The sequence below is a fragment of the Hylaeus anthracinus genome, unplaced genomic scaffold, assembly GCF_026225885.1.
Source record: "Hylaeus anthracinus isolate JK02 unplaced genomic scaffold, UHH_iyHylAnth1.0_haploid 4, whole genome shotgun sequence".
NCBI classification, from domain to species: domain Eukaryota; kingdom Metazoa; phylum Arthropoda; class Insecta; order Hymenoptera; family Colletidae; genus Hylaeus; species Hylaeus anthracinus.
Genome location: NW_026535289.1, coordinates 8,935,601 through 8,959,352, shown reverse-complemented (window position 1 = coordinate 8,959,352; position 23,752 = coordinate 8,935,601). Strand labels below are relative to the sequence as shown.

At 49.2% G+C, this 23,752-nt stretch overlaps 1 protein-coding gene across 2 annotated transcripts in view; it reads left to right on the top strand.

Annotated features, from left to right (window-relative positions):
* LOC128894509 (ankyrin repeat domain-containing protein SOWAHB) overlaps positions 1-23,529 on the top strand; it is an 81,682-nt gene extending 58,153 nt beyond the window's left edge. Inside the window, exon 7 of one of the 2 annotated variants that reach the window (XM_054156282.1) lies at positions 22,718-23,529. In XM_054156282.1, the coding sequence (XP_054012257.1) occupies positions 22,718-22,876 (159 nt within the window). In that variant the 3' untranslated portion in view covers positions 22,877-23,529. Of the gene's footprint in view, positions 1-2,324; positions 2,556-22,717 lie in introns of those variants that run through there. The other variant, XM_054156286.1, reaches the window with a different exon arrangement.
* Positions 23,530-23,752: the final 223 nt, after the last annotated feature.

Below are 23,752 nucleotides of genomic sequence, written 5' to 3'. Positions count from 1 at the left end.
TTAGATCGGGACTCGTCGCGACACGGCATTGCCAGCTCCGTGGTATTTACTTCTGGTCGAGCGGTCGTCCAATCTGTCGAAGTGCCTCGGCTGATAGCATCGAACGGTCCCCGTCGAGGATCTGGAACAACGCGGCGAGTCCACGCCAATTTCTCTTTCCACGACGCCGTCGGAAGACAAAGCTGCTGGTCCCCTTGGCCGGAATTTCGCTCGTAGGCGGAAACCGGAGAGAGGCATAACAGCCGAGAAAAGGAGATGGAGAGAGAGAGAGAAAGAGAGGTTCGGCTCGGCCCGCGGTTCTCCCCCGTTGGAGCGCATTGCCGCCCGTCCAAAAAACGGTCCCCACGGAGTCAACGTGGCCCATTATGTACGCGAGGGAGCGAGCTTTTTTGCGGGGAATGCCGACGCTCGTCGAGGGTGGCCGCCGCCGTCACGTTGACGAGAGCCGCGCAGCTGGAAAACCGAGCCACTTCGCGGCCCGTAGAGATTTAGAGAAAAGGGAGGAAGAGGAGCAACTGTAACGGGAGTAACAGACAGCGCACGGAACATTCGCGTGCTTTCGGCTATCCCTATATAGTTTGCTTCCAACCTACACGTGTCTCCGCGTGTCTCCACGCTGTTCCGGGCTCAACATTCTTGCGGTACGGTCCCGCTTCCATCCTGACTCCCTTCCCGTTCCCTCGTGGTCCCATCGCGTTTCTTCTTTTCTTCTTGTATATCGTCATGAGGATGGTCCGCAAACTAACGCGTAATCCTCTCGTCGCCTCCACACATCACCCTCCAACGACGACCGTCTCCGCCTCGAGCACACCCCCGCGTTCGCTTGGACTCTCGGTATGCCGGCCGAGGCACGAATTTGTTACGCAAAATTACGATCTCACGGCTTGTATCCTCCGGTAACCGAAACGAGTGCCTGGTTTCGTTGGTTGCTTTAAGTCAGGCATGAGCAACCTTCCTTAGTTTGGGGACCACGTTATCGTACCGCTTCCGAGTCGAAGGGTTGCATGTACGTGCTTAGGTGATACGAATTCGACATTGCGTAGCCCCTCGAAACGACCAACTCGTGGTACAATTTAGTAGAAAAGCTTTTCTCTCAGCACCTAAAACTTTTATCGTACCTTATCGTACATCCTGCAAAAGTCCTAAAGTATGTATTACTTGATTCTTAAGAAACATTACTTTATTAGGCATCTGATGGAAGTTTGACTGCAGCAGAATTTCGTCGAAAAATGATGAAATTGCGTTACCCGTGGAATAAACACTTTCCTCTCGAAACATCAGCACCTGCCTCCCCCAATTCGTAATTTCCATGATCGTTTCAAGACGACGTCGCGTTCTCCGACACCCACATTTGTCGCCGCGATTGGTTCCGTTCGGGCATCGAATAAACTACCCAGCTCGTTCCCGGGCAATTAGAAATCTCTGGGCAGCGCAGCCGGGCCGTACGTCAGAGCAAAGTGGAAAGACCGATTAGGGCGACTCGCTGTCAAAACATCCACTCTGTGCCGGGACACGCGGCGCACCCCCGTCTCTCCGCGGGGCTTTCTCTCCCTCTGCGAACGCAAAGAGTGCATCCATGCACTCTCGGAGAATCAGCCACCCATGTGCACTCCCGGCAGTCCATCACTCCGCTCGGACGGCTGCTGCTGCTCGCGCCCGAGAGAGAAAGGGCACCAGTGACCGAAACAAACGGAGACGGAACGAGGGCCGGGAGCATAGCTGCCCCGACGCATAATATATCGGTTTAAAAGTACCATTTATTTAAATGGCGTTTATACCGGCCCGCCGCGGGACGAAAAACACAGGCCGCAGACCTGAAAATAATAACGGGGTTAGCAGGGTCCTCGACGAGGTGAGAAATGTCCCGCGCGGCCGGCACGCGGATGCAATTGAATCAATCATCCCACGAAAATGGGATTCTGGATGCTCTCACCGCCTGGTGAACCGCCATTAATTACGCCAGAGTGCCGTCGCTATAGTTGTCAGCGGCTGGGAAAAACGTCGCGTCGAGTGTGTCCGCCTCGCGTCTTTTTTATGGCGTCGTGTTTTCGAGAATTTTTTCGAAACCGTGTTCCAACCTCGTGCCGGTAAACCGTTCGGTTTCGGACACGCTGTAGGTACCGTGATATTTGAGCGTGACCTTACAGTTGAACGACAAGTGTTCTCCGGATCGGGAGATCGAGCAAATGGTTAGATCAGGGAAGTGAAATCCGCGATCTGCGCGAGGAATTCGTTGACCACGATGTGGTTTTTGATGCCAAGAGGTTTTCCAAGCTAATATTGTTGTTCTTTGACGCCAACGCGGTTTTTTCTTTTTGTTTCAGGTAAGTCATGCGTAGTCGACAAGAGTGGATCCATGGGGATGCCTCATCCGAGGTATTCGAAAGGAGTTACAGGCCATTTGACATACATAAGTAGGTGCAGGGATTGGGTTGTATAATACGAACACCTGTTCCATTAATACGGGCTTGAGCCACCATTTGCCTCCGAAAGTAATGCTACCCCCATATTTATTGATTACAGGTGCTCGTATTATTTTGTCCATCCTCTATATAATATTACATGAAAACTGTTATTTCCATAAAACCTGTCCGAACGATTTAGATCGATTCTGTCGATTCCTATCGGCTCCACACGCGTCGAACGCGCCAAAATTCGAGTGCTCGCGCGCCGTTTCGTCTCTCCGCGCGCGTTTCACAACGCGTCGCGGGTGAATTATTAAAACGGCGCGAGCGATTTTATCTCGCAGCCACAAATAAGCAGCTCCCTTCGAGCGGAGCGTTTAGGTGTGATCGAGGAGACAGGCCGCCTAACTTTATAGTCCCTAACGGTTCCGACACTCGCTCCGACCCCTTCTCTGCGTTCTTCCGCTCCAGGAGAATTACGAAACCTCGTTCCTCGATGGACGTATACGTGTTCCCCGCTTGAACGTAATCAACGTCGACTTCGGCCTTCGTACATCACCGCCGCGTACAATTATGTCAGCGATGACGCGCCTCCGACCGGTCGGAGGGAGACCGATGGCGAGAAAAGAGGCAAGAAGTAGAGAGAATCACGAAATCCAAGAGATATTAAAGTTGCGATACTAAAAGACTGATTAATAAGTTAATTCATAAACTTTGGCAGCTGCTGTGCTCCTGGAATTGACGTGTTTCCAATATAAAGTATTCTTCTGGTCAATACCCCTTTGATTCTGACTTATTATCCAGTGATTCTTGAATAATCTGCATAATGAAAATGAAATTTGAATAATATACAGTTGTACTATAAACTATGTACAAAGAATGAATGAATTATAAAAGCACATGGGCACCTCAACGAGACGCAAGCGTGCCAACGGGGATTCCGATTTCTCAAACGCGAACACAGTTCGATGTCTGGCGTTATCTCCGCGACATCTATCGAAAGGTCACGGTCGTGTTCGCTCGTCACCAAGAATTCGACCGGGAGGCTGGCCCGACTTTCTGATCTCTCGATAAAAACGGGTTTCCGTCGCCCGGTGACTTACGGCCCGGGGATCGTCTAATCCTCGCGCGCGTCGTTTAGAAGCGCTTACAGGCGATCGCCGCTAGGAGAGGTATCGTTAAACCGAGGGGCAATAACTTCGGAGCGACATCGCTGGGCGCGAAATCGTCGTGAAAGCGACGAAAAAACCGGATATTTACGTAGCCTTCGAGACCAACGAACGATCCCTCGCGACCATTTCGTCTTTGGGCTCGCTCGTGGTTGTCTACTCGAGGATTTCACTCTCGAGAGTTTGTGTCCTCGTAGGAACGCGAGGAAGAGTCCTCGCACTGGAAGTTGCCTAGTCATTTTCGGGATGGTGCCTGTGTGTAGCGTGACAACGTCGACAACATCGACAACAAACGTGCTCGCAGGAATATAATTTCCTGGGTGTTCCTCGACTATAACAAACAAACTCTTCGCCGTCCCTATCAAATCTCCATCAAAGTTCGTTCAACGTAAAAGTCTTTATCCCGGTGTCCATCGCAGAGGCTTCCTCTTAACAACGTCTCCGTTAGAGCAAAACTTTCCTCCGGAGACCATCTGCGTGTCACTGCTGGCCAGGACGGATGGAAGACATTTTTCTCGAGGTCGTGGCAGTCCTCGGGTTTTTTAAAACCAAACTCTGCCATCGAATCTCGAGGAAGACGAGCAGGAATCGCGTTCCGCCCGGGGCTATTCACCGAACAAGAGAGGACGATGATCGTCGAAGAAGTCGGAGAACACCGCGGACAGGGGTGCGGACTCCTAGCCACGCGAGGATCCGAGTCGAGGGGCAAAAAAAGAGAACGCCTCGCCTAGCTGGTCGCGCAAGCGGGATCCTGCGCGCTGGAGAGAGGAAAAGAGCCGAGAGGAACACAAACGAAACGGTAGCAGACGAGGAGCGCGGATTAACAATGCCGCAAATACTGGTACCGGCCGTGGAATGCCCGCGAGCGCACACGGCGCATAATTAATACCACGGTCGGTTGGGGAGGTGCACGCCGAAGAGACTCGCGGCGAGCAGCCAGCCAACGCGAGAGAAAGAGGAGGACGAGCCGCTGCCCGCCGCCCTTAGGGGAACGGAGACGACGAGGTCTCGGGAACGAAGGTGGATCGTGGAACGGTGGAAAGAAAGAAGAAGGGAACCCCGTTGGTACCGGAGGGACCGACCGGGTTCGGGATGTCCGCGGGGAGGAGATTTATGTGGCTCCTGATTGAATCGTTCTCACTCGATCGCGCCGCTTGCTTTTTGCCCTCCCGAGATTCTCTCCGCGCCCCATCCTCCCAACCCCTCCTCCAACCGTTCCTCCCGCCTCTCTTTCGCTCTTTTTCCGCTGGCCAACCGCTCGGTATGACCGCGGCCTGGACCGTACGGATTATCTGCGCCCGAGCCTCCTGTAACCTGTAATGCACCCTAATCTCTCGTGATTCGGCCTTTAGTAAATTCTGGGCTTGAAATTCTTGAATTCAGACGTAACTCTGTTTAGAGCTGCGTCGTCCTCTATCCATGATTTTTTGCCTTGAAGCTGCCAGGTCATATCAGTCCCATATGCTATGATGCTATTTTTACGTATTAATTTCATATACCGTTAGATGAAATCTACATCTGTATTTATGCATTATACAATATTTATTTGAATTTATATTATAAAGGAATTTAAAAAAGCAATGTACATCATTTCATCGCATTTCTCAACTTTTTGTTTTATGGAGTTAATCGATTTGTGCAATGAACGGATCATATATCGCACAAATATATGTGTTGCTCAGTAGGTGGATGGCTAAAAAAAAACCTGTGCGGTGTCGCGGAGGAATGCGATTGACCGCAGTTCGATAGCGGAAAACTGTAGATCATCGTGCTCGAAATTGTGTTTCCTTGTAGGTGTCGCACGGTAAATAAGTGTTTCGAAATGTGCAATATTGTCTGGAACACCCCGATAAAATTGCAATTTTCTATTTCCACGGCGTGGTCCAAGGGTGCTAACCAAACGTTCCTGGGCATTCGCGCGGAAACTAGTTAACGTCGCGAGGGCAGGGCCGTTTATTGCACGGTGAAAGGCGAATCGCCCCGTTAACGGGAATATTACACGACACCGCGGCGCGATTTCTTTCTTTCGGCATCGGCCACGTTGTTATCGAGATAAGATTGCCACGGCGGAGCCCGCGACGAGCTGGAAACCGCTGAAAACCTTGAGCTCTCGCGGCGGTGTTCGCGCAACGTTCACGTGCTCGTTCGTCACGGCTGTACGCCTACGCGTGCACGCCCACGACCGAACAAAAGCTAGAAAATTAACGTAGGAAAGTAGCATTTTGTCGAGATTAATATCCCTACCCCTCCCTCCGCGTTACGTGCCAATCGCATAGATCTTCCTCGAAGGTTCGCGCCTTCGTACCGGACGTGGTCTTTGCGCATAAATTCAGCGACTCGAGGAGCGAAACCGAGGAACATTCTTCCGACTCGAACGTTTACGCTGAATTTTACGCAGCTCTTGAATTCTTGGTGTACAGTTTCTTCTCTCTGAGATCTGATATTTGAAAATCCCACAGTTTACACGTTACCTCATCGTTATCTGCAAATAACGATATTCTCGTAATTCCGAATTAATTCAGACTTCTCCGCAAAACGGATACCAAGGTTACCTCAGGGTTCGCACTCAACGAAATAATTTCGTGCTGGAAGTAGTGAGGCGTTTTTTACGCCGTCGATCCAGGTCGCCGTAATGTACCTCTGTCGTCGTCGTCATCGGCGTCGTCGTGCGCGGTAAATTTCTGAAACAGAATCTCCTCCATTGTAATGCCACGCTTTTGCTCCGGGCGCTCTGTTAGCTAGCTAGGCGGAGAACGGAAGCAAAACAAAAGACGCCGAAATGCGTTCATTATTTCGAGCTAATTGGCGGTGCCTTTACCCTCGAGCTGAGAGGGAACTGCGAGGCCGACCCGCGCGGCACCAGGAGCCACCAGCCTCTCGTACTTTCAGAAACGACGTTCTCTCTTTTACGCGTTCGCCGCGGGCCTCGCGTCCTCCTCCCCTTAACCTTTGAATTAAATATTCCTCCTCGGTGAACAAGAATTTTCTATACCCTCTAATGTTGTATTCGTGTCCCGTGCGTTCCACGGTGGGGAAGCCCCGAATTCGTCTGCTTTACGACGTCGAACCTCTTTATAGCTCCTCCTGGGGGTAATCGCGGTCGTTCCGAGCCCAGGCCGATCCCGTGGCTCCGATGAGGTGTAATATCGAGCGTGAACAGAGGACTGTAATTTGCACCGCGATACATCGTCAGGTTCTGGTGACTGAAAGGAGGAGAGATAGAATTACGGTAAGAACTACCGACGTTTTTAGGGAAAGCTACCTCCAACTTCTTCAGGCCAGCTGGCTTTCTCCTTGAGCACATTCGAAGAGGAATACGGCGAACGAAACGAATAGTTCGGATACAGAGTGTCTAAGGCGTGTGGAAGTAATGCCTCTGACACCAAAGGTCTTAGAACCACCAAACATCGACAACCAGTTCCCTGTTCTGTAAACGTCACAGCATCCTGGACCTAACCTGAGCCCAGATCTCGCGATCCTCGAGAACAAGTACACCCGGAAGGGATCAACCAGTCGAATCTCGAGAACTCCGGGTAGGTCAGCGTACAAAAAAATGGAACTGAGTTCGCCGGTCGTTCTAGCGAGGACGTAGCGATACTCGAGCGCATCGGTCGACCCGACGAAACATGGTTGCACGGTATACGTACACGACTTACGATAAGTATCGCGACACATGTCGGCGTAAGTGCGCGATCAATAAGGCTCGCGGGAGAGGACGGTTCGTCTCCTGGCGCGGTTGGATGTCGAGTAGCCCAGCATCGAAAGAACCCAATCCGTTTTCCGTTTGTTGCGTCCTTCTTGACACGAGGTAGACGTGGCCGGGCGGCGAACAGCGGGTAGGTCGTCACATTCGTGGTCTTCCATACGGTAGCCTGCACCTACCGATACACGCTTCCACGCACACGTGTGCTCGGAGAAGAGCGTAAGGCATATAGATAATAATTCCCGGCCGTATTACGGCGTGGGGCGCAACGTCGCGTCGTTGGTTCCACCGGACAACGCCACGTGATGGTAATGGCCGCGATAATTATTTAGATAGCGGAGGATATATGCTTCCTAGCGCAGCATGGGACCCGGCCGCGTCGTTTCCATGGTGCCCCCGTCGCTGGAACCGGGGACGCGGTCGCCCGTACCAACGGAACCCACTCCAAACGTAGACCCTCCTCCGCGTGTTTCGCAGCGAAGCCTCGGCCTCGTTGTTCTGCGACGGTGATGGGAATACCGACGCCTTCCGACCGAGATTCGTCCAATCCAACCTTGCTCGATCATCGAAGATGGTTCTCTATAGTTTCGACTGATATGGGGGTCGTTAAACGATTTTTCTCGTAGCTATGAGCTCGGAAAAGATACACATGACAGTGCTACAGACTCGGGTAATCGAAACTTCTTTCAAGCCTAACTCGGGTGCTCTGGAGATCCTCCATCAGGTGCTCAAACTGATCAAAATATTCTCGATATTGTAATATCGCATCCCCCATACCCAAGAATACGGAGTCAAACAAGAACAAGAATCGTAGGGTGCAGGATTGGTCATGTAGCAAAAGCGGTTGACTGTGGACCCGAAGATCGTGGGTTTGAATCTCCGTGCCTTATTTTTAGTAGAGACTGCTACAATGTCCTAGACGGTCCAAACGTCATTGGCATTCAAAACTCTCCAGCTATACCGAAAGTTCCATACGCTTCAAGTGTTCTCCTTCCTCTAGGTGTACCGGATGTTTCAAGTCTTCTAGATACTTTAGGCATCCAAATGCTCCAAGTGTTCTCGGTTTTTGACATATTTCGACTATTTTAAACGCGCCGAAGGCACCTGGCCTCGTCCGATAGCCGAAGTTAGATGCGTGTCACACGGCTAGCACTTACGTGGATGACCATCTGTGCCATCTTCGAGTCCTCCGGCAATAATCGACGTTTTAGAACCCTCTTAAAACTGGTGGTTCCAGCTGAACACTCGTTCAAGTCGATACTAGGGAGATCACAAAGGAAGATCGTTCGTCTTGCGCCCGCATAACGTTTGTGTCCTCTTCGAGGAGAATACGGCAGTGTAAGAATCGCCAGCTGCTTTGATAAAAGCACTTTTAACCCTCCGCAGTTGTAGGTGGCAATATTTAAAACCTACCACGACCGGTGAAATGACCGTTTTCAAACTGTAGTATCCAAAACCAATTTTGCATTTAATTGGAAAAAGTGTCTTTCAGATTAGTCATTTGTACCATCTCGGTAGAAATAGTTACAAATGAATGTCGGTAGGTTTAGTGTTAAATAGAGATATACGTGGAACGTTATGTTTCTTTTCTTCCAAAATCTGCAACAATACCAATCGCGCTAATATTCTGGAACAAATTGTTAGCATGCGAACGCATTGTTCCCGGGGCAAGTTTTCCTTCGGCAAGGTTAATTCGCGCTTGTTCGCCAGAAGATACCAGGCGTTGTAACCTGTTCATCGGAGCATTGACTGCGTACCACGCGCAGGAATAGACTAATCATATGTATCTGCGTTATGATTGGTACATAATCGCGTAATGTATCGTGCGTGGCGCGCAGGTAGGCGAGCTAGTGAATTTCACGGAGCCCTGTTTACGAATTATATTAAACAGCCTTCAAGAATTAACACCGACGACGATAGAGATCTGCCCCGATGCGGTAACCGATCCCCCCGGCGATTAACTTCGTTTAGACGATTTGCTTTTAATAGCGTTTGCATAATTAAACGTGCGAGCCACAATATTCTGACTATTTAGTGGAACGAATTTTATCAATTTTCCTCATCGGCTATAGATAACCAGTTAATGTGCCTTTAGGCCGAATTGAATGGGGAAAGAGCTTATTCGTGGTCATTCCTAAGCGGCTCCATCGGTTCATCTAGATGAAACAAACAAAAATATAAAAAACACATCGCGATCGCCCGATTCAGACGACTTCTGACATCGAATACTTCATCGTTTCTCCTCTGGCGACTTCGCGACAGACTTTGGGGCGAATCTACCCCGGTTCGGCGTATGCATCGCGGCATTACTTCCACGCAGCGTACCTCAGCCCGTGGATCCTGGCCGAGAGAGTCCCTCGATTTTCGCATAAATCAGCCCTGTCCCCCGAAGTTCCCCCCTATCTTTCTCCGTCTCGTTCTCCTAAGCGAACAGAGCGATATCCCTTCCTCTTTTCCTTACGTTCCACCCACGGACGGCGAAGGGAGAAAGAAGGAGACGGCGAAACGAAGCAGCGGAGGAGCGCTATTTTATTGCCGGCTTAATAAATGGAGGCTCCTTTATTTGCTCGAGCCAGCATCCGCTCGCAGTTTGCCAACCTGTTTGCTAACAACAAATTAATCGGGTGACGTATCCCGGAGAGCCCGTACATATAAGCGTACATACATACACGTATATATATACATATATATTTATACGTATACACGCGAGAGTTCTTACGTCTCTCCGTCTCTCTTCGTCGTCGTGGTTTAGCCTCTGGTCCTTATCCTCCGCTGGCCGACTCCTTCGAGGACGAAGACGACAGCCAGGAGTACGGAGCTCGACAGCGGCCGTTCTTTCACCCCTTCGAGCGACCTGCAACCTGCTGCTCACTTCATCGTTTCTCCTTCTGCTCCCACCTTCGTCTCTCCTCGAAGGTTCGTAGCCCAGGTATGCGTTACCCGCGGTGCTACGGCCCGATACGTACTTACGCATTGGCCAATCTGTAATTCATAACGCGAACGCTCGCGGTTTTTGCCCGACCCCGCGCTGGGAGACCGCCGGAAAGAAGTCAAAGCCGGCTGGAAGAGGCGAGGGACGTCCCGAGCGTCATGTCCCGTCCCGTGGGAATAAAACCTGACCTGGTCAACGTCCCGACTTCTGGCAAAACACCTCGGGGACGGTTCATCCTCGACGTCCTCGATGAAAAGGATATCATTTGGGGACCTGTCGATGACAGACACCCCGACACCTCCTGATCTCCTAGATGCGCCTAGTTTTCGGTGAACCATGATTGACCTAACACCTCGCAGGAATACCTCTGAACTACCTCTATTCGAACTCATTAGGCACAATTAAACCTTTAGCGCGTTATAGCGTTCGTTGACGAAGGCGACCGTTAACATAGACGATTAGACTCAGGAATGTCTGCTGTTTGGTTTCACTCTGTGCAAATGGCTTCCTCGAGTTTATACGTACACTGCATACTTTTCACTCGGTTATCCCTGATCGGAAGGTGCGAAGCCCTAAAAGCACTCTTCACTTTTAGAACAGCCTCATTGATGAATGCGAATAGAATGATCAATCTCTGAATAAAGTAGTCTGTCCTGTATACTCTTTTGGACCAATATGTTTCGTGTCACTATTACTTTTTATCGCTATTCGATATTAATTCTAAACGTTTACGACGTTCCAAAGTAAATTTTACTATCTTCATCTTCTGTACGTTGGCGGTTGATGAAACCATCGGCTTAACGACCCGGCTGGCAAATTGCTTCGACTACAAATTGACGATACCTGCAGCTTATCAGAATTCCTGTCTAGTTGCACCCGCGTAAAAAACGTGGCTCGTTTAACCGAGCTCGTTATCTTGTAACAAAGTGCACCGAAGATCTTTCGATGCCCGTGGAGAAACAATAAACAATCGAGACGTCTCGTTAAATCGACCTGCAGATTTTCGAAAAAAATATCCGTCGCGAGACTTCGCAAACAGGTTTCAGATTCAACGTCCACGTTTTTAATGATGGCAGACTATGGAAAGTATCTTTCGACTTTTTCCATCAATCTGTATTTTCCATAGTTTCATTTTATCAGAATTCCTCGGTTAATCGCTCTTCTTTAACACGTTGACTGCCAGATAATATTCTTGAAAATTTCTGTCGTGATTAAATTTTGTTTGCAATCTATAAGAAACTACATAATCAAACATTTATTGAGACATTCCGTCAAAATGACAACAAATTTTCTAAAAATATATGAGTCGCGTGTTCCAGCATCGTCGCTGGAACAGGTTCCAGATTTAAAGTCTGTCCGATTTCCAACGACGGAAGACGGCAGGGAGTGTCTTTCGGCGTCGACATCCGGGGATTATATCAGCTGCGACGGACAGCTCGCCTAACAAATGATTCCTCTAATTCTCTTTTCGTCGACCATTCGTATAATGGTCGTTATCGTCCCCGACCCACCGGGTAGCGCTGATACTTTGGGATTACCATATTTACGACGAGTCGTTCTCGGACAGGATTCGCGCGAGGTCTTTGTCTCCCGTTCTGGATGCGGGAAGTTGTCTCACCTTCCTCCTGTACTTTTCCTTCCACGAAAACTTACGATTCCTCGGCTGGAATCGCTTCTTATTTTTCCTACGCGGAAACCAAAGTTTTCACGCATCTTCTCCTGCTTTTCAACGGATTTTCATGTCTTCGATCGAAACCAGCGACTAGGTGACCGGGTTCGTTGAATTCTCCCAGGTCTCGATCCCTCGATCCTCGATTCTGGGCCCGAGTCGCACGGGAAGAAGCCGACTGGCAAATAGCGACAGCTTACCGACGTTTCGATACATTTCTATCGGGAGCAATAAAGTCCCGGTGGTTTTTGCCCGTTTGGAAACTCGTTACACGCTCGACTCGTCTCGATGGATACGCTCTATCGATGTGTCGGCCCGGTGGATCGGTTCGATGCAACTTTTTCTCGCGCCCCGGCGGTTTTTTCGCCCCGTGGCCGTCAGGTTCCGAACGCTGTGCATCGAGCCGCTCCGACGACGACGGCGGGCCCGAGGACTGGACGCCAACGGGGCAGAGATACTTTTCTTCTTGGCTGCACGAGCCGCGTGGTTACTCGAGAGAGCAACGACGCTCGGGGGACCTGGCATTCCAGCCCGAGATGCCGGTGCCGTGCTTACGTAAGAAAATCTCGGCAAAAGACGTTGCAAGAAAAGGGTTCGCGACTCCGGGCCGCCTCTTTCTCCTCCATTTTCGTTTCGCGACTAGCTATCCTCTCTCAGGATCGCTGCACCTGCTCGCAGCGAAATCTCCGCGATGGAGAGAACACGGAGTGTCGAATGGAGGAAAAGCAGTTGAGATTTCATTTTGTAATTCGGTTCGGTAGCTTTGGCAGGACAGGACTATAGGAACACTAGTAGGCAGTACTTGGAGTGCAGCTGTCGCTTTTGAATTTTCGCTCTGCATTTGGTCCTGGAGGCTTGGATCGAAGATAAACACGTATCGAGTAGGTAGCTTCTCGAGGAAGCCTAGAATCACCGATTGAAAGATAACAGCTTCTAAGAGTACACATACACCTGAGCAACCTGGACCTGGACACCTCTACCAGACGAAGATTCAAGGCACCCTTTGTCAGGAAGTTCCCATGGCGAGTAACCCCCGGCAAGTCGAATAATGGCATCGTTCGTTCCGAAACTGACGACTACTTGCAGAGACCAGAGACACTTTTCTTCCTGGTTGCACGAAGTTGCCGAGTTACTCGAGGGAGCAACAATGCACGGGATACGGCATTCCAGCTCAAGATGCCACTACCGTGCTTACGTAAGAAAAGTCCGGCAAAAGACGCTACAAGAAAAGGGTTCGCGACCGTGGGCTGCTTCTTTCTCCGCGCGAGCGACTCTCCTCTCTCGGGAGAGCTGCACCTGCTCCAAGTGAAATCCCCGTGCTAGAGGAGACACGGAGAGCCAAAGGGAGAAGACGGAGAGAGACTGATGCCGGCAGGCGTTCGTCGTCGTGGCCGTCGGCGTCGTCAGGAGTCGTCGCCACCGGCAGCGTCGTCGTTGTCGTCGGACCACTCGTTCTACTCGGGCCTAGCGGTCCGGTAGCTGCTCTCTCCGAGTCTCCGTACCGGTCATGCGTCGCAACTATAATTTGAAATAATTTATAAATCCTATTCAATTCAAATTAAGGCTCCACTCTGTCGGATGAATAAAAGATGCGCCCGTACCCGCGTTCGTTGGTTCGGCTCGCTCGCTCGGTCGCTCTCGTACTCACGCGCGGCCCAGACCGCGCAATAATGCGCGCGCGTGTGCGCCAGGGCAAATGGTAGCCCATTATGCTTCCTCCCGGTGAGTTACGCCAGGGGCGGATTGCCGCGAATTCCTCGACGGGATTATGAACAGAATTTGCGAAATTGGGCCGCGTCCTGTCGCAATTTTTTACTTTGCAGTGTCACCACAGGGTTGTGGGACTCGATGGTGTCACAGGTTGAGTGTGCACGTGTGAGAGAATCTGGACTGCAGAAGGAATCGAAGGACCTGGAGGAAAACCGTCTTTCTGCCGAAGAAATTTGCACAGAGGGAATCGTGGACGATATAGTGTTCTGGAAAATCATCGATCGTGGCCACTGACCCGTTTTCGGCGTATATTGAAAATCGCGGAGGATCCACGAATGGCGGACGAGCTGGTCAGACACTGCCCCCTCTCTGAATATACTTCGATCTCTGGCGTGGTGTTCATATTTTATTGCGAAAAATCCGACGGATGGTGTGTGCCTCCTACCGCCCTTCCCACTTTTCGTGTTATCCACCGGGCTGGACGATGCAAAGGGGGTGGGAGCCGCACGGGGCATTATAAAGCATTACAACGAGTGCTGTTAACGTCCGTGTCCAATCCGCGTGCCGCTCGAAAATAAAATACAAAATAGCGCGACAGCGCTTTGTAAAGCTTTCTGTCAAATCCATCGGTCGTCGGGGTTCTGCCTCTTTTCCTCTCTTTCCACTCGAGTCGCGATTCCATCCCCACACCTCCGGGCACCCCTCGCGGCTCGAATAAATCCATCACTCTCGTACCTTTTCATTTTACTTTTTTTTTTCCGTGTGTGCCCCAAGCCACCCTTCACTACAGTTTCGCACTGTCAGCTGTAAAAGGGTCACGATGTCCCCTCGATCTCACCAGATTCTGTTCCATAGTTTCGCGCGTCGAGTATCGTACTCGCGATTGAAAACGACGGGATCGTAAGGGGAGTCGAAGGATATACTTTTTTAAAGGCGCTCCTCTCTTTTATTATTATTATTAATTTTACTTTGAATTTTGCATATCTGCTACTTTGTCAACCACGTTATCCGTACACGGACATGACACTCCGTTAGCTAAAAACAATTTATTTTCATAGCTAGATGTTAAAGAAAGTAAATCTAGATAGTATTTCTGAATTTCTATAAAGCTTACGACAAGAAATACCATCGCAAGTTTTGAGCTCTGTAGTTACCAATCGAGAACAAAACTTCTTGCATCGTCCAAGAAATAAAATTAAGTACAAGATCCACCGCGGCGGGATCTCCGTGGAAAGCGCCGTGAAACGAAATCAATTTGCTCGTATATCCACTATAGGCGCTTCGCGGAGATTGCGTTTTCACCTCGGGACACGAGAAACGTCGTCGACTTTCGATTCATCTTCCTATTTTCGCTCGCCGCCTCTTCTACGCTCCAACCTGGCTCTCCGCGCGCTGGTATTCGTCTCTTTTACCCGAGGCTCTCCAACACGCGCGCAGTCGACGCGAGTTTCTTCCCTTCCACGTTTCGCGAGTGCGACCGATTCGAATTGCAAATCAAATAGAACGTGCCCTGCTCGCCGAGGATGTTCAGTCCCGCTGCTCGATTCTCCTTATCTCCAATTTTCCGCAGTGGAAAGAGATGAAACGCGGATATCGCGCGCAAATTAGGACTTGGGTCTCCCGTGGACGATGTTGAATTTTCAAATTATCGATTTCAACCCTACCTGGAGGCTATAAGACAGTCACTTCCGCCATTATCTTCAGCGATACGTATACCAAAATTGAAACTGTACAGGGAAGATTATAACCTCTGTGTCTATCGACACCTTCACTCACCCCTTAACGATTCCAAAATTAATTACTAAAGACATCCCGACGTCCCCTGCGAGAGTTTCGCCTAATTCTCCGACAAGTTTCTCCATCCAAGGATCACCTTTTGCCAAAATCTTCGATGGGCAACCGCAGGATCAACCGCGTCCGTGGATCTCCAGGGGGGATGAAGCGACGAGCGCGTCGCTCACAGCCAATCGAGAGTTTATCGGGCTGTAGCGCGCGCGCCTCGGGATATTCGCTGCTCAATTTCGTTTCTCCTCCACACGCACCCCTCCCCCCGTTTAATCATGGTCCTGGGCCCTGTTCGGGGGTGGCTCGTGTGCGCTGCGAGGGCTACGCGGGCGTCACGGGTCGAACGGAGACGGGACGAGCGTCGAAGGACGGAGAGGGGTTGGTGATAGCAGAGGAGGGGTTGCTGGGGCGGCGGCAATACCCCCGCTCGGGCCGTCATTTGTCAGGGGCTGTCGCGGCACGAGCGTGTTTCTGTTCCAGCGGCGCAGATAGCGGCCCATCCATAGGCCGTTCATCTTTATTCCTTTATATATAGAGTTCCTATCCCCTCCTTCCCCCGCGGCTCGTTCCCCTCCAAAACGCCCTACACGACTCCCTCGAACTCATTTAATTACAACAAACAATTTATTAGGTCCATCCCGGGATCCGCCCACGGGCAGAAACAGAATTGGCGAGGGGGTGGGTGGTGGGATCGGGAGGATTGAAAATTGGAGAGGGAGGGTTTGGGCGAGCAGAGAGCGTGCACACGTTCGCTCGTTCGACGAAACTGAAATTATTCCGCCGGGGGTGGCCGGTCACCCGATTGTATCCGCACAAAGGAACGTGTTTTTGGTTCGTTCTCGATGAAACGTGTCGGTTCCGCTCGGCTCGCTTCGATCTACCCGTGTTCGCGGACCCCCTTCGTCGATGAACCCGGACCAGAGGAATATGACCGCGTCCAATTGATCCCTGACCAGCAGAGAGGCCGCGGAAACGAGTTACCGATTTGGCGGGAATATTTAATGGGGGTCGTTGCATCGGATCTTCAAACCATTTTTAATATGGAAACGTGTAGCGTATGTCTGCAGTGGTTTTACCAAAGGGGGCCGTAAGTTCATTTAAAAACAAAATCTTAGAGCTCCTTTTGGAAGAACCTTTACGTTAACGATACGCGTAGGTTAAGAATGAAAATACCTATATGAACTTTGAACTTTGCTCCAATCCACTAGTCATATTTGCTGCTACGACACAATTCCCAATTTATACTTTTGTTGGTAAATTATTCAGAGTACAGTGTGATTGAGAATTCACGGATCTGGACAACTAAAAAAGAATACTTTTGTCCCACTTAAATGCCTTGTTATATTAACGTATCATTTCCTCGCGACGTTTGTACACATCTTCCAGAAACTCCTAATTTTCTGGTTATGTCATCCTCGGGGCGAATGATCCGTTCGAGAACAAGGATCGTTGAACCAGAGAATAGAGTTGGCGCGAAGGTATCGGGAATCGCGTGTGCATTCGCCAGTCTACACACGGAGAGGAAAATATTTCAGCGGTTGCGGGGCGACATTTAACTCGTACAAGAACTATGGAGGACATAACTCGGTAAAGAGGCGAAGAAAACACTACCCGGTTGCCGGAGTTACAAGTCATACATTATTCTGGAAGTCGTTACCGTCGATCGGACATGTACGATAGGGCGCCGCTATTAAGAACGAAAGCGTGAGATTCGGATTTACCAATGATCCCTTTCTCCCTCTCTCTCTCTCTCTCTCTCGTTCTCCCAGCAATCAACGAATTGATTGCACCAGAAACCGAGGAAACTTTTCGTTTAGAAAGCTGTGCCGATAGAAATCGCGCCGCCATTATAACACGGGACCTCCCGACGTAATTGAAGACGTAATTACAACTCGAGCCATTTTTTTTTTTTTTTACCCACGAGAAGTCAAGATGCTCTTCTAATAAGGGACACGTAACGCATACGTTAGCGAGTGTAACGCAATTTTCCGTCTCGCAGTAGTCGTTCCATTCACGAGTTTTTCCGCACCGGCAGTAATTACGCCTCTTGCGAAAAGCAATCCGCGAAACGAGGACCACGGACTCGGCGAAGTTCACACGGGTTACCTCGCTGCATCATACACGCGTGGGCGTAGAACTTCGCGTCGGCGACCTACGACCCAACCTGGACATCAACGCGCGAGGATCTCTGGATGTTTCGTCGGGGACTGATAAGACTCGTGGGGCTCGGTACGATCTTTCGTAGAAAGATTTTAAAGCTCCCAACACGATTCTCTGTTTCTCTTGAACACATTTTTCAAATGGTTATTCGGTTCACACGAGAAAGGCGTAATTTTTACTTGAACGCTTTTTATCAAACATCAAATACTCGAGTTAAGTCTGATATTTTCTAGAGAGTATGCTACAATTTAATTCTTAATCATAATTCTTAATTCTTTATCATCGATCACCCAAGTAAATTAAATACGAAGACCCACCTATCTTCAGACTACTAAAGTTTGCCACAATATTTCTACACACTCTATGCACTACAAACAGTCGCTTGGCTGAAACGGTGGCCATGTTGCGCACAAAAATGGAACCATTGTAGCACATCCCTTACCAGTGTCTTTCGGGTGATCCGAATGTTACGGCAATAGCGCCATATCTAGCAAACATCTGTTCCGCGAGGAAATGCTCCGGTTGCAGTTTTCCAGTAGTCTAAAGTGCCTCCACCGGTGTAGCAAACGCCATACATGCGCCCTCGAGGGATGTCATGATCGCGCAGTCACTTGTTTCCCTGCGATTCGATCAATTGCGCCGACACCATTGTAATTTGTAGCGTCTCTATCTGGGTTTGTCTGGAACCGGTTAACGAGGCTGAGCAATCGGAGAAGAAACGATCTCGTTGCCCCCAACCGAGCCGATTAATCTGCTCTTCGTCGAGAGTCGAGCGCTCTGGACCGCTGCGTCAATGGCGTATTATCCTGTAAATAAATGTATCTTCCACTGGTTCGTTCTGTTGGTTAAAATTTATCCAAATCGATGGATTGGTAGGAATGACCTTGTGCTTTAACCACCTCGCTCACTAGATTTAACAGCCTTAGACTATTATTTATGGTGACACGTGGAAAGCATAGTGTAGAATGAAATTCCAAAAACTCGTGAAGATAGAACACACTGTTTTAGAGTGGTTTAGTAGTATACTTGTATATTATTAGGCATAGTAATTCTTTAGTGGAACTATTTTTTCTCGAGTTCTGCGAGGTCACAGTGCGCCACTGCACGCGTGCCGTTACCTTGGGAATATTTTCATCCAGCTCATTTCGGTCTTACGCTTCCATCCTCGTGGATCGCGAAATAAAGTAGCCTCGAACACACGATGTAATTAATTACAGCGATCTGATTGCGCTCAATTAATCCCGCCGTCTTGCCGGCGGATCATTAATTAAGAGCAGACGAATGTCTCCGGGATGTAGACACTCGAGGATACGCTCATTTATTTGGAATAATTTACTTTGAATTACCGTACCCGGAGCCTGCTCCTTACGCTAGATCCTCGGGATAAATTGTCTTTTATCAACTCGTTGGCTCCTTATCGATGGATTACGTTACATTCGAGGTTCCATATTTCTGCGACACTTCTAGACACGTCTCTTGACGATATTAGTGAATCATTAGGCGGACAGGTGAATCAAAGATTTCTCCAAGAATCTCTGCAATCTCCTATGCTCGTATCTCAGAATTCGAACTTGATAGACCTGCTCTTTTAATAACTCGTGCTTCGTTCCCACAAATATTCCGCGGGCGTAAATCTTCTAAAAAGGAGCTTCAGCACCGAAAATTGTTCGTTCCTCAGTCTCCAGAGAAATTTCCGTGGTCTAGCCGCCGCAGAAATGCAATTATCATTCGGCGCCGCACGGAGAGGAAGTTCTCCCCCGGACTGGAATTCCTCGCGACCACTCTCGTCCCGTTAAGTTTTTATTTATACGGCCTCGACGTGTTTCTCCTGCAACGCAACTCAGGTTTTCCCGTTCGTTACTCGAGTCCTCCCTCTTGAATCGAATTACCCTCTGTTCAGCGCGGAGAAAAAGAGAAGGCGTGCCCGATCCTGGCCACTTGCTCGATTATTCCCACTTCCGGGAGCTTTTGTCTTATCGCCGTATTCACGAGGTATGTCTCAAACTCCTTCCATTATTTATTACCTTTCTAACATATCTGCACGATGTTCCAAGGGGGTGGCGTTAAAAGACAGCTAGGAGAATAAACTTCACGTGACAGGATCTGTACATTCCGAGAAATGAGGAATTGATCGTTATTGAAAAATTCGTCGTTGATTTTCAGGGTGCCCTCAGGGGCTGTAGCATGCGTGTACGCAGCTACAGTACGGGTTTAGCAATCCCGAAGTACCCGAGCTACAGGGGGGCTAGAGGGTCGTCGCAGATATGAAAATTAAGAGATAATGCAAAGAGTATTAAAACAATGCAGGAGTTATATAATACAAAGTAATGATAAGAAGAATGGGAATAATATTTAAGCAGAACTTTAATAAATAACGGAACGGATTTTCATGGTGTTATCCAAAAAGGGCTATTTACGAACATTGTCCTGTCTGCTGGCGCCTGAATGAAAGCTCCTCGGTTCTTGTCAGATTTCTCGGTTACCCACGTCGCGCGCAACCTCTGCTCATGAGATCGAGCGGCTTAATAACATGATTCAAGGAGCGGCAGCGATCGGTGCATTAAGGTCAGCTGGGTCGAGGTTTATAAAGATAATAGCCCAGCCACCGACCGATCGACGAATAAGTTCTCTCATGTCCAAGTATGTAACGCGCGCGAAAGATTCGACGCTCTTCGCGTCCAAGTTTAGGAGACTTATTTTACCTATAATCCTCCTGCTTTATAATGTGGCTACTTAACTCCTGTTTAATTAACGGGGCTGCCTACTCAATCTTTGAGACACGGTGAAAAGGCTATGTAACTCTGGATCGTGAGATCGTCGCGTGTCCTGGACGAAGTAACTCGCTAAACGCCCGTCCACCTTTCGAGGTCCCCCTGACGAGTAAATCGAGCGTCGATCGAGGTGCTCGGCAACGGGTCACGGGGGTCAGGCCACGCAAAAATAATAATCAATCGAACGACTAGTAAGCGAGAGTCGGGCAATTACGCGGTGGCGGCGGTGCCTGTGCTGCGGTTTACCCGGGCCAGGAGGAACGAGGACAACCGAGGCCTCCTGCCGCCTTTAATTCACCTCCATCGCCCTCCTGGCAACCCTCTCTCCCCCTATCGTAACGCAACAACTCGGGACTCCTTCGCTTTATTATTAAAAGTTAAAATTCCGCTGGGAGCCGGGCCGAGATCTTGCGGCTAGCGGCTCCTTCGCCTCCAGACTTCTTTCGTCTTCTCTCCCCCTTGCGAGCGGCCTTCGTCTTTTATAAAGTCGTGCAAACGCTCGTTGCCGGCAATCTCCAGCATCCGGCTGGCATTTACGCGCCCGTTCTTTAAGTCTCCGACCGTTTTGACTGACGTCCCGCCGGCGGACTCGTGAACGCCACGAAGGAGCCTCGCAGTAGTGACTGCAGGCTTGGGAGAATTTGCGGAATGGATGTTGCTTGGGAAATTGTTAGGGGTTTCTTAAGTTCGCGATTGAATGATGTTAGGGAGTCCTTTATTTATAAGAATAATAAAAGTCGTCTCACCAGGTGTTCAAGAGATATAGGAGGAAAGGAGAAACAAAGAACACTACTGTTAAAAAGATATGAATGAGCCGTTCACTGCACAAATCGATTAACTCCACTTTTTGAAAAATCTTATTTAAGTGTCAAAGCACTTGGTATAGTCAAAACTTTTTATATTTATACCAATTTTCCTGAGTAAGAAAGATTAACAACCATTAAACAACAAATGCAGTTTCATGGAGTTAATCGATTTGTGCAATGAACGGCTCAAATATAAGAACGTGTGTTGACACAGAGGTGAACCTTTACCGAATTTAAACAGGAAACGCGTCCAATAACGTGCAACGAAAGAGTAATGATCGATAGGTGGCGTAAACCTCCGAAAACGTCGAAACTAGCGCGATATACCTAAAACTGGTCCGACTAAAAAAAAGAAAAGAGCAACAAAATAGCTGGCCCAGTTGAGCGTACCGAGCAGCAATAAAATTCGCAGCTCTCGTCGATGGCGAGGATCTCGTATTCGCTCGAACAGCGATTTTTTCCCGTGGCGCGTACATCGTCGGCTGGCAAGCGGAATTGTCGAAAGGCGGTAAAACTGTCCGACGAAGAGCAAAAAGGGTTGCGAGCCGCGCGAATTACGGCTACGCCGGGATGGCTGTTTACCCGTCGACTGATTGGAACGGAAATCTCCGCGGTGGATGGTTTTCCGCGACGGAATATTTAAACGGAACAGGAGTCGACCCAGTCCGGAAAACCGCAACTCGTTTCCTCGTCCGCTGTAATTCTTTGCCACTGGATACTACATTTTGAGGGTTCATAAACAAACGAATCCAGGACCAATTTCAGTCTGTTCTAAACCGAGACTACAACCGTGAGAACTACATAGATTCGAACTAGATTCGAGAGTCCTCCATCGACGAGCGACATCGTGGCCTAATAATTAATTCGTCAGTGTACGATTTTTTTTTCTCCACGCGAGCCTCGTTCCCGAAGGGGTATACATAGATTGTTCCGAGAACGCGATGGAATCGATCTCGAACAGGGCTTTTTGCACCGGGGCGGGGATCGTTCGATGGTTAACGACTCGACGACGCGATATAGCCGCCCTCTACGACGACGATCGCGAGTAATTCGAGCGATTCGCGCGATTACGTATTATGCTAAACACGCGAAAATGGCTTTTTAAATGGAACATCTACATTTATGCGGTCCCCACTCCTCCTGTGCTCCCCTCGATCACGGGCCAGGGCTCGGGAACGCGTAAGCACCGTCGAATTAAACGCAATTTTCGTCCAAGCCGAGGTATGCATAACAAATTGTCGAAGGACTGAACGTCTTTATACTTTGAAACCGACCGTAGCCATTATAGACGTAGCACGGGGGCAAAAGCGGTGGCTCCGTCCCCGTCGACGATTACAATCCGATCATTATTCCTGCATAATGCCAGCACCCTCCTCCTTTTGGTGGTTCTCGTCTCCTCGTGTACTCACCTGCCTTAGAACTCGAGCGAATCCTAATCAGTCGCGTCTCGCGATAATAAGAGCGAAAATGGCTCGATCCACCCGTCCGCGAAATTGAAAATTAAACGTTTCGCGGCTCTGGCCCGAGAATTCTCCGATCCAGGAGCGTGGTTTAACTGGTATGCTTTTTTCTGTTCCATGTGCTGCCCGGGCATCCCGTCCCCCCAGGATCCGACGTCCGTGAGTATGGGTTATTACGTATCACGAAATGTTGCAAAGTATTGCCTGCAGGAGAAGAGGTATCAAGGTTGCACGGTTAGGTTGGATTCACACTATCCGCCAAGCGATCGTGCGAAGAGATGTTCTTCAATAGATTTTCAAATCTGATTACCAATAAATTGATTACCAATCTATTGAATTGGATTCATTATTTAACCTTTTGAGTGCCAGAGGAAATTTTCGTACATATCCGAGAAATGCCAAACAATTTTAAGCAAAGATGCGTGATTGTAAACAAAATGCTGCTTGGCCCTTTTTGCAAGTATATAAAGAAGCGATATATCGCTCCTTGGAATTCAAAGAATTAAATAGTCTACTACTCTAGATCTCCCTCTCACCATTTTTTAATTCATTTTTTTCCATCAATTAAACCTAATCAACCTAACACCCGTTGAATAATATTTTGATGGATCTTTGATGGATGATTGCCCCATGGGTAGTGTGAATTCAGCTTTAGCGCGAACAGGTTTCGTTCTTGTCGCAAGGGCCACGTGAGTCCGATTTCGAGCCCGAAAAAAGTCTCGCGCGTATCGCGTTTCGTTCATTGCCACGCTGCACCGCGAATGCTCGTTCGATTGGTTATCCAAGAACGAAAAAGTGGAACGGACGTGCAACAGCTTCGAAATTCAACATTCCGCTATAGCGTCTTTATTGAATATCTAATAAAGTTTCGTTATTTTAATTAGTTGAATTAAGTTAAATTTCAGTTAAACTAAGACGAGAGGTTTTCTGGTTTCTGTTTCATATCTTCCGGACCGATCTCTCGGACGAACCCGCGCATCATCCATCTTCCACGGTACCGAACGGATCTCAGGGCGTAAGTAGCATTCAATTTCCTACAATCGTAATTGCACGCTCTCGGCGGCACTCCAGGTAGATAGCGCTCAAAACGCGCATTAAGCATCGCTTTTTACCGATTCGAGCGTACACGATTCGGTTATGCAAACAGTGTACCAGCCCCGAAGACGAGGCTGACAAGCGAAA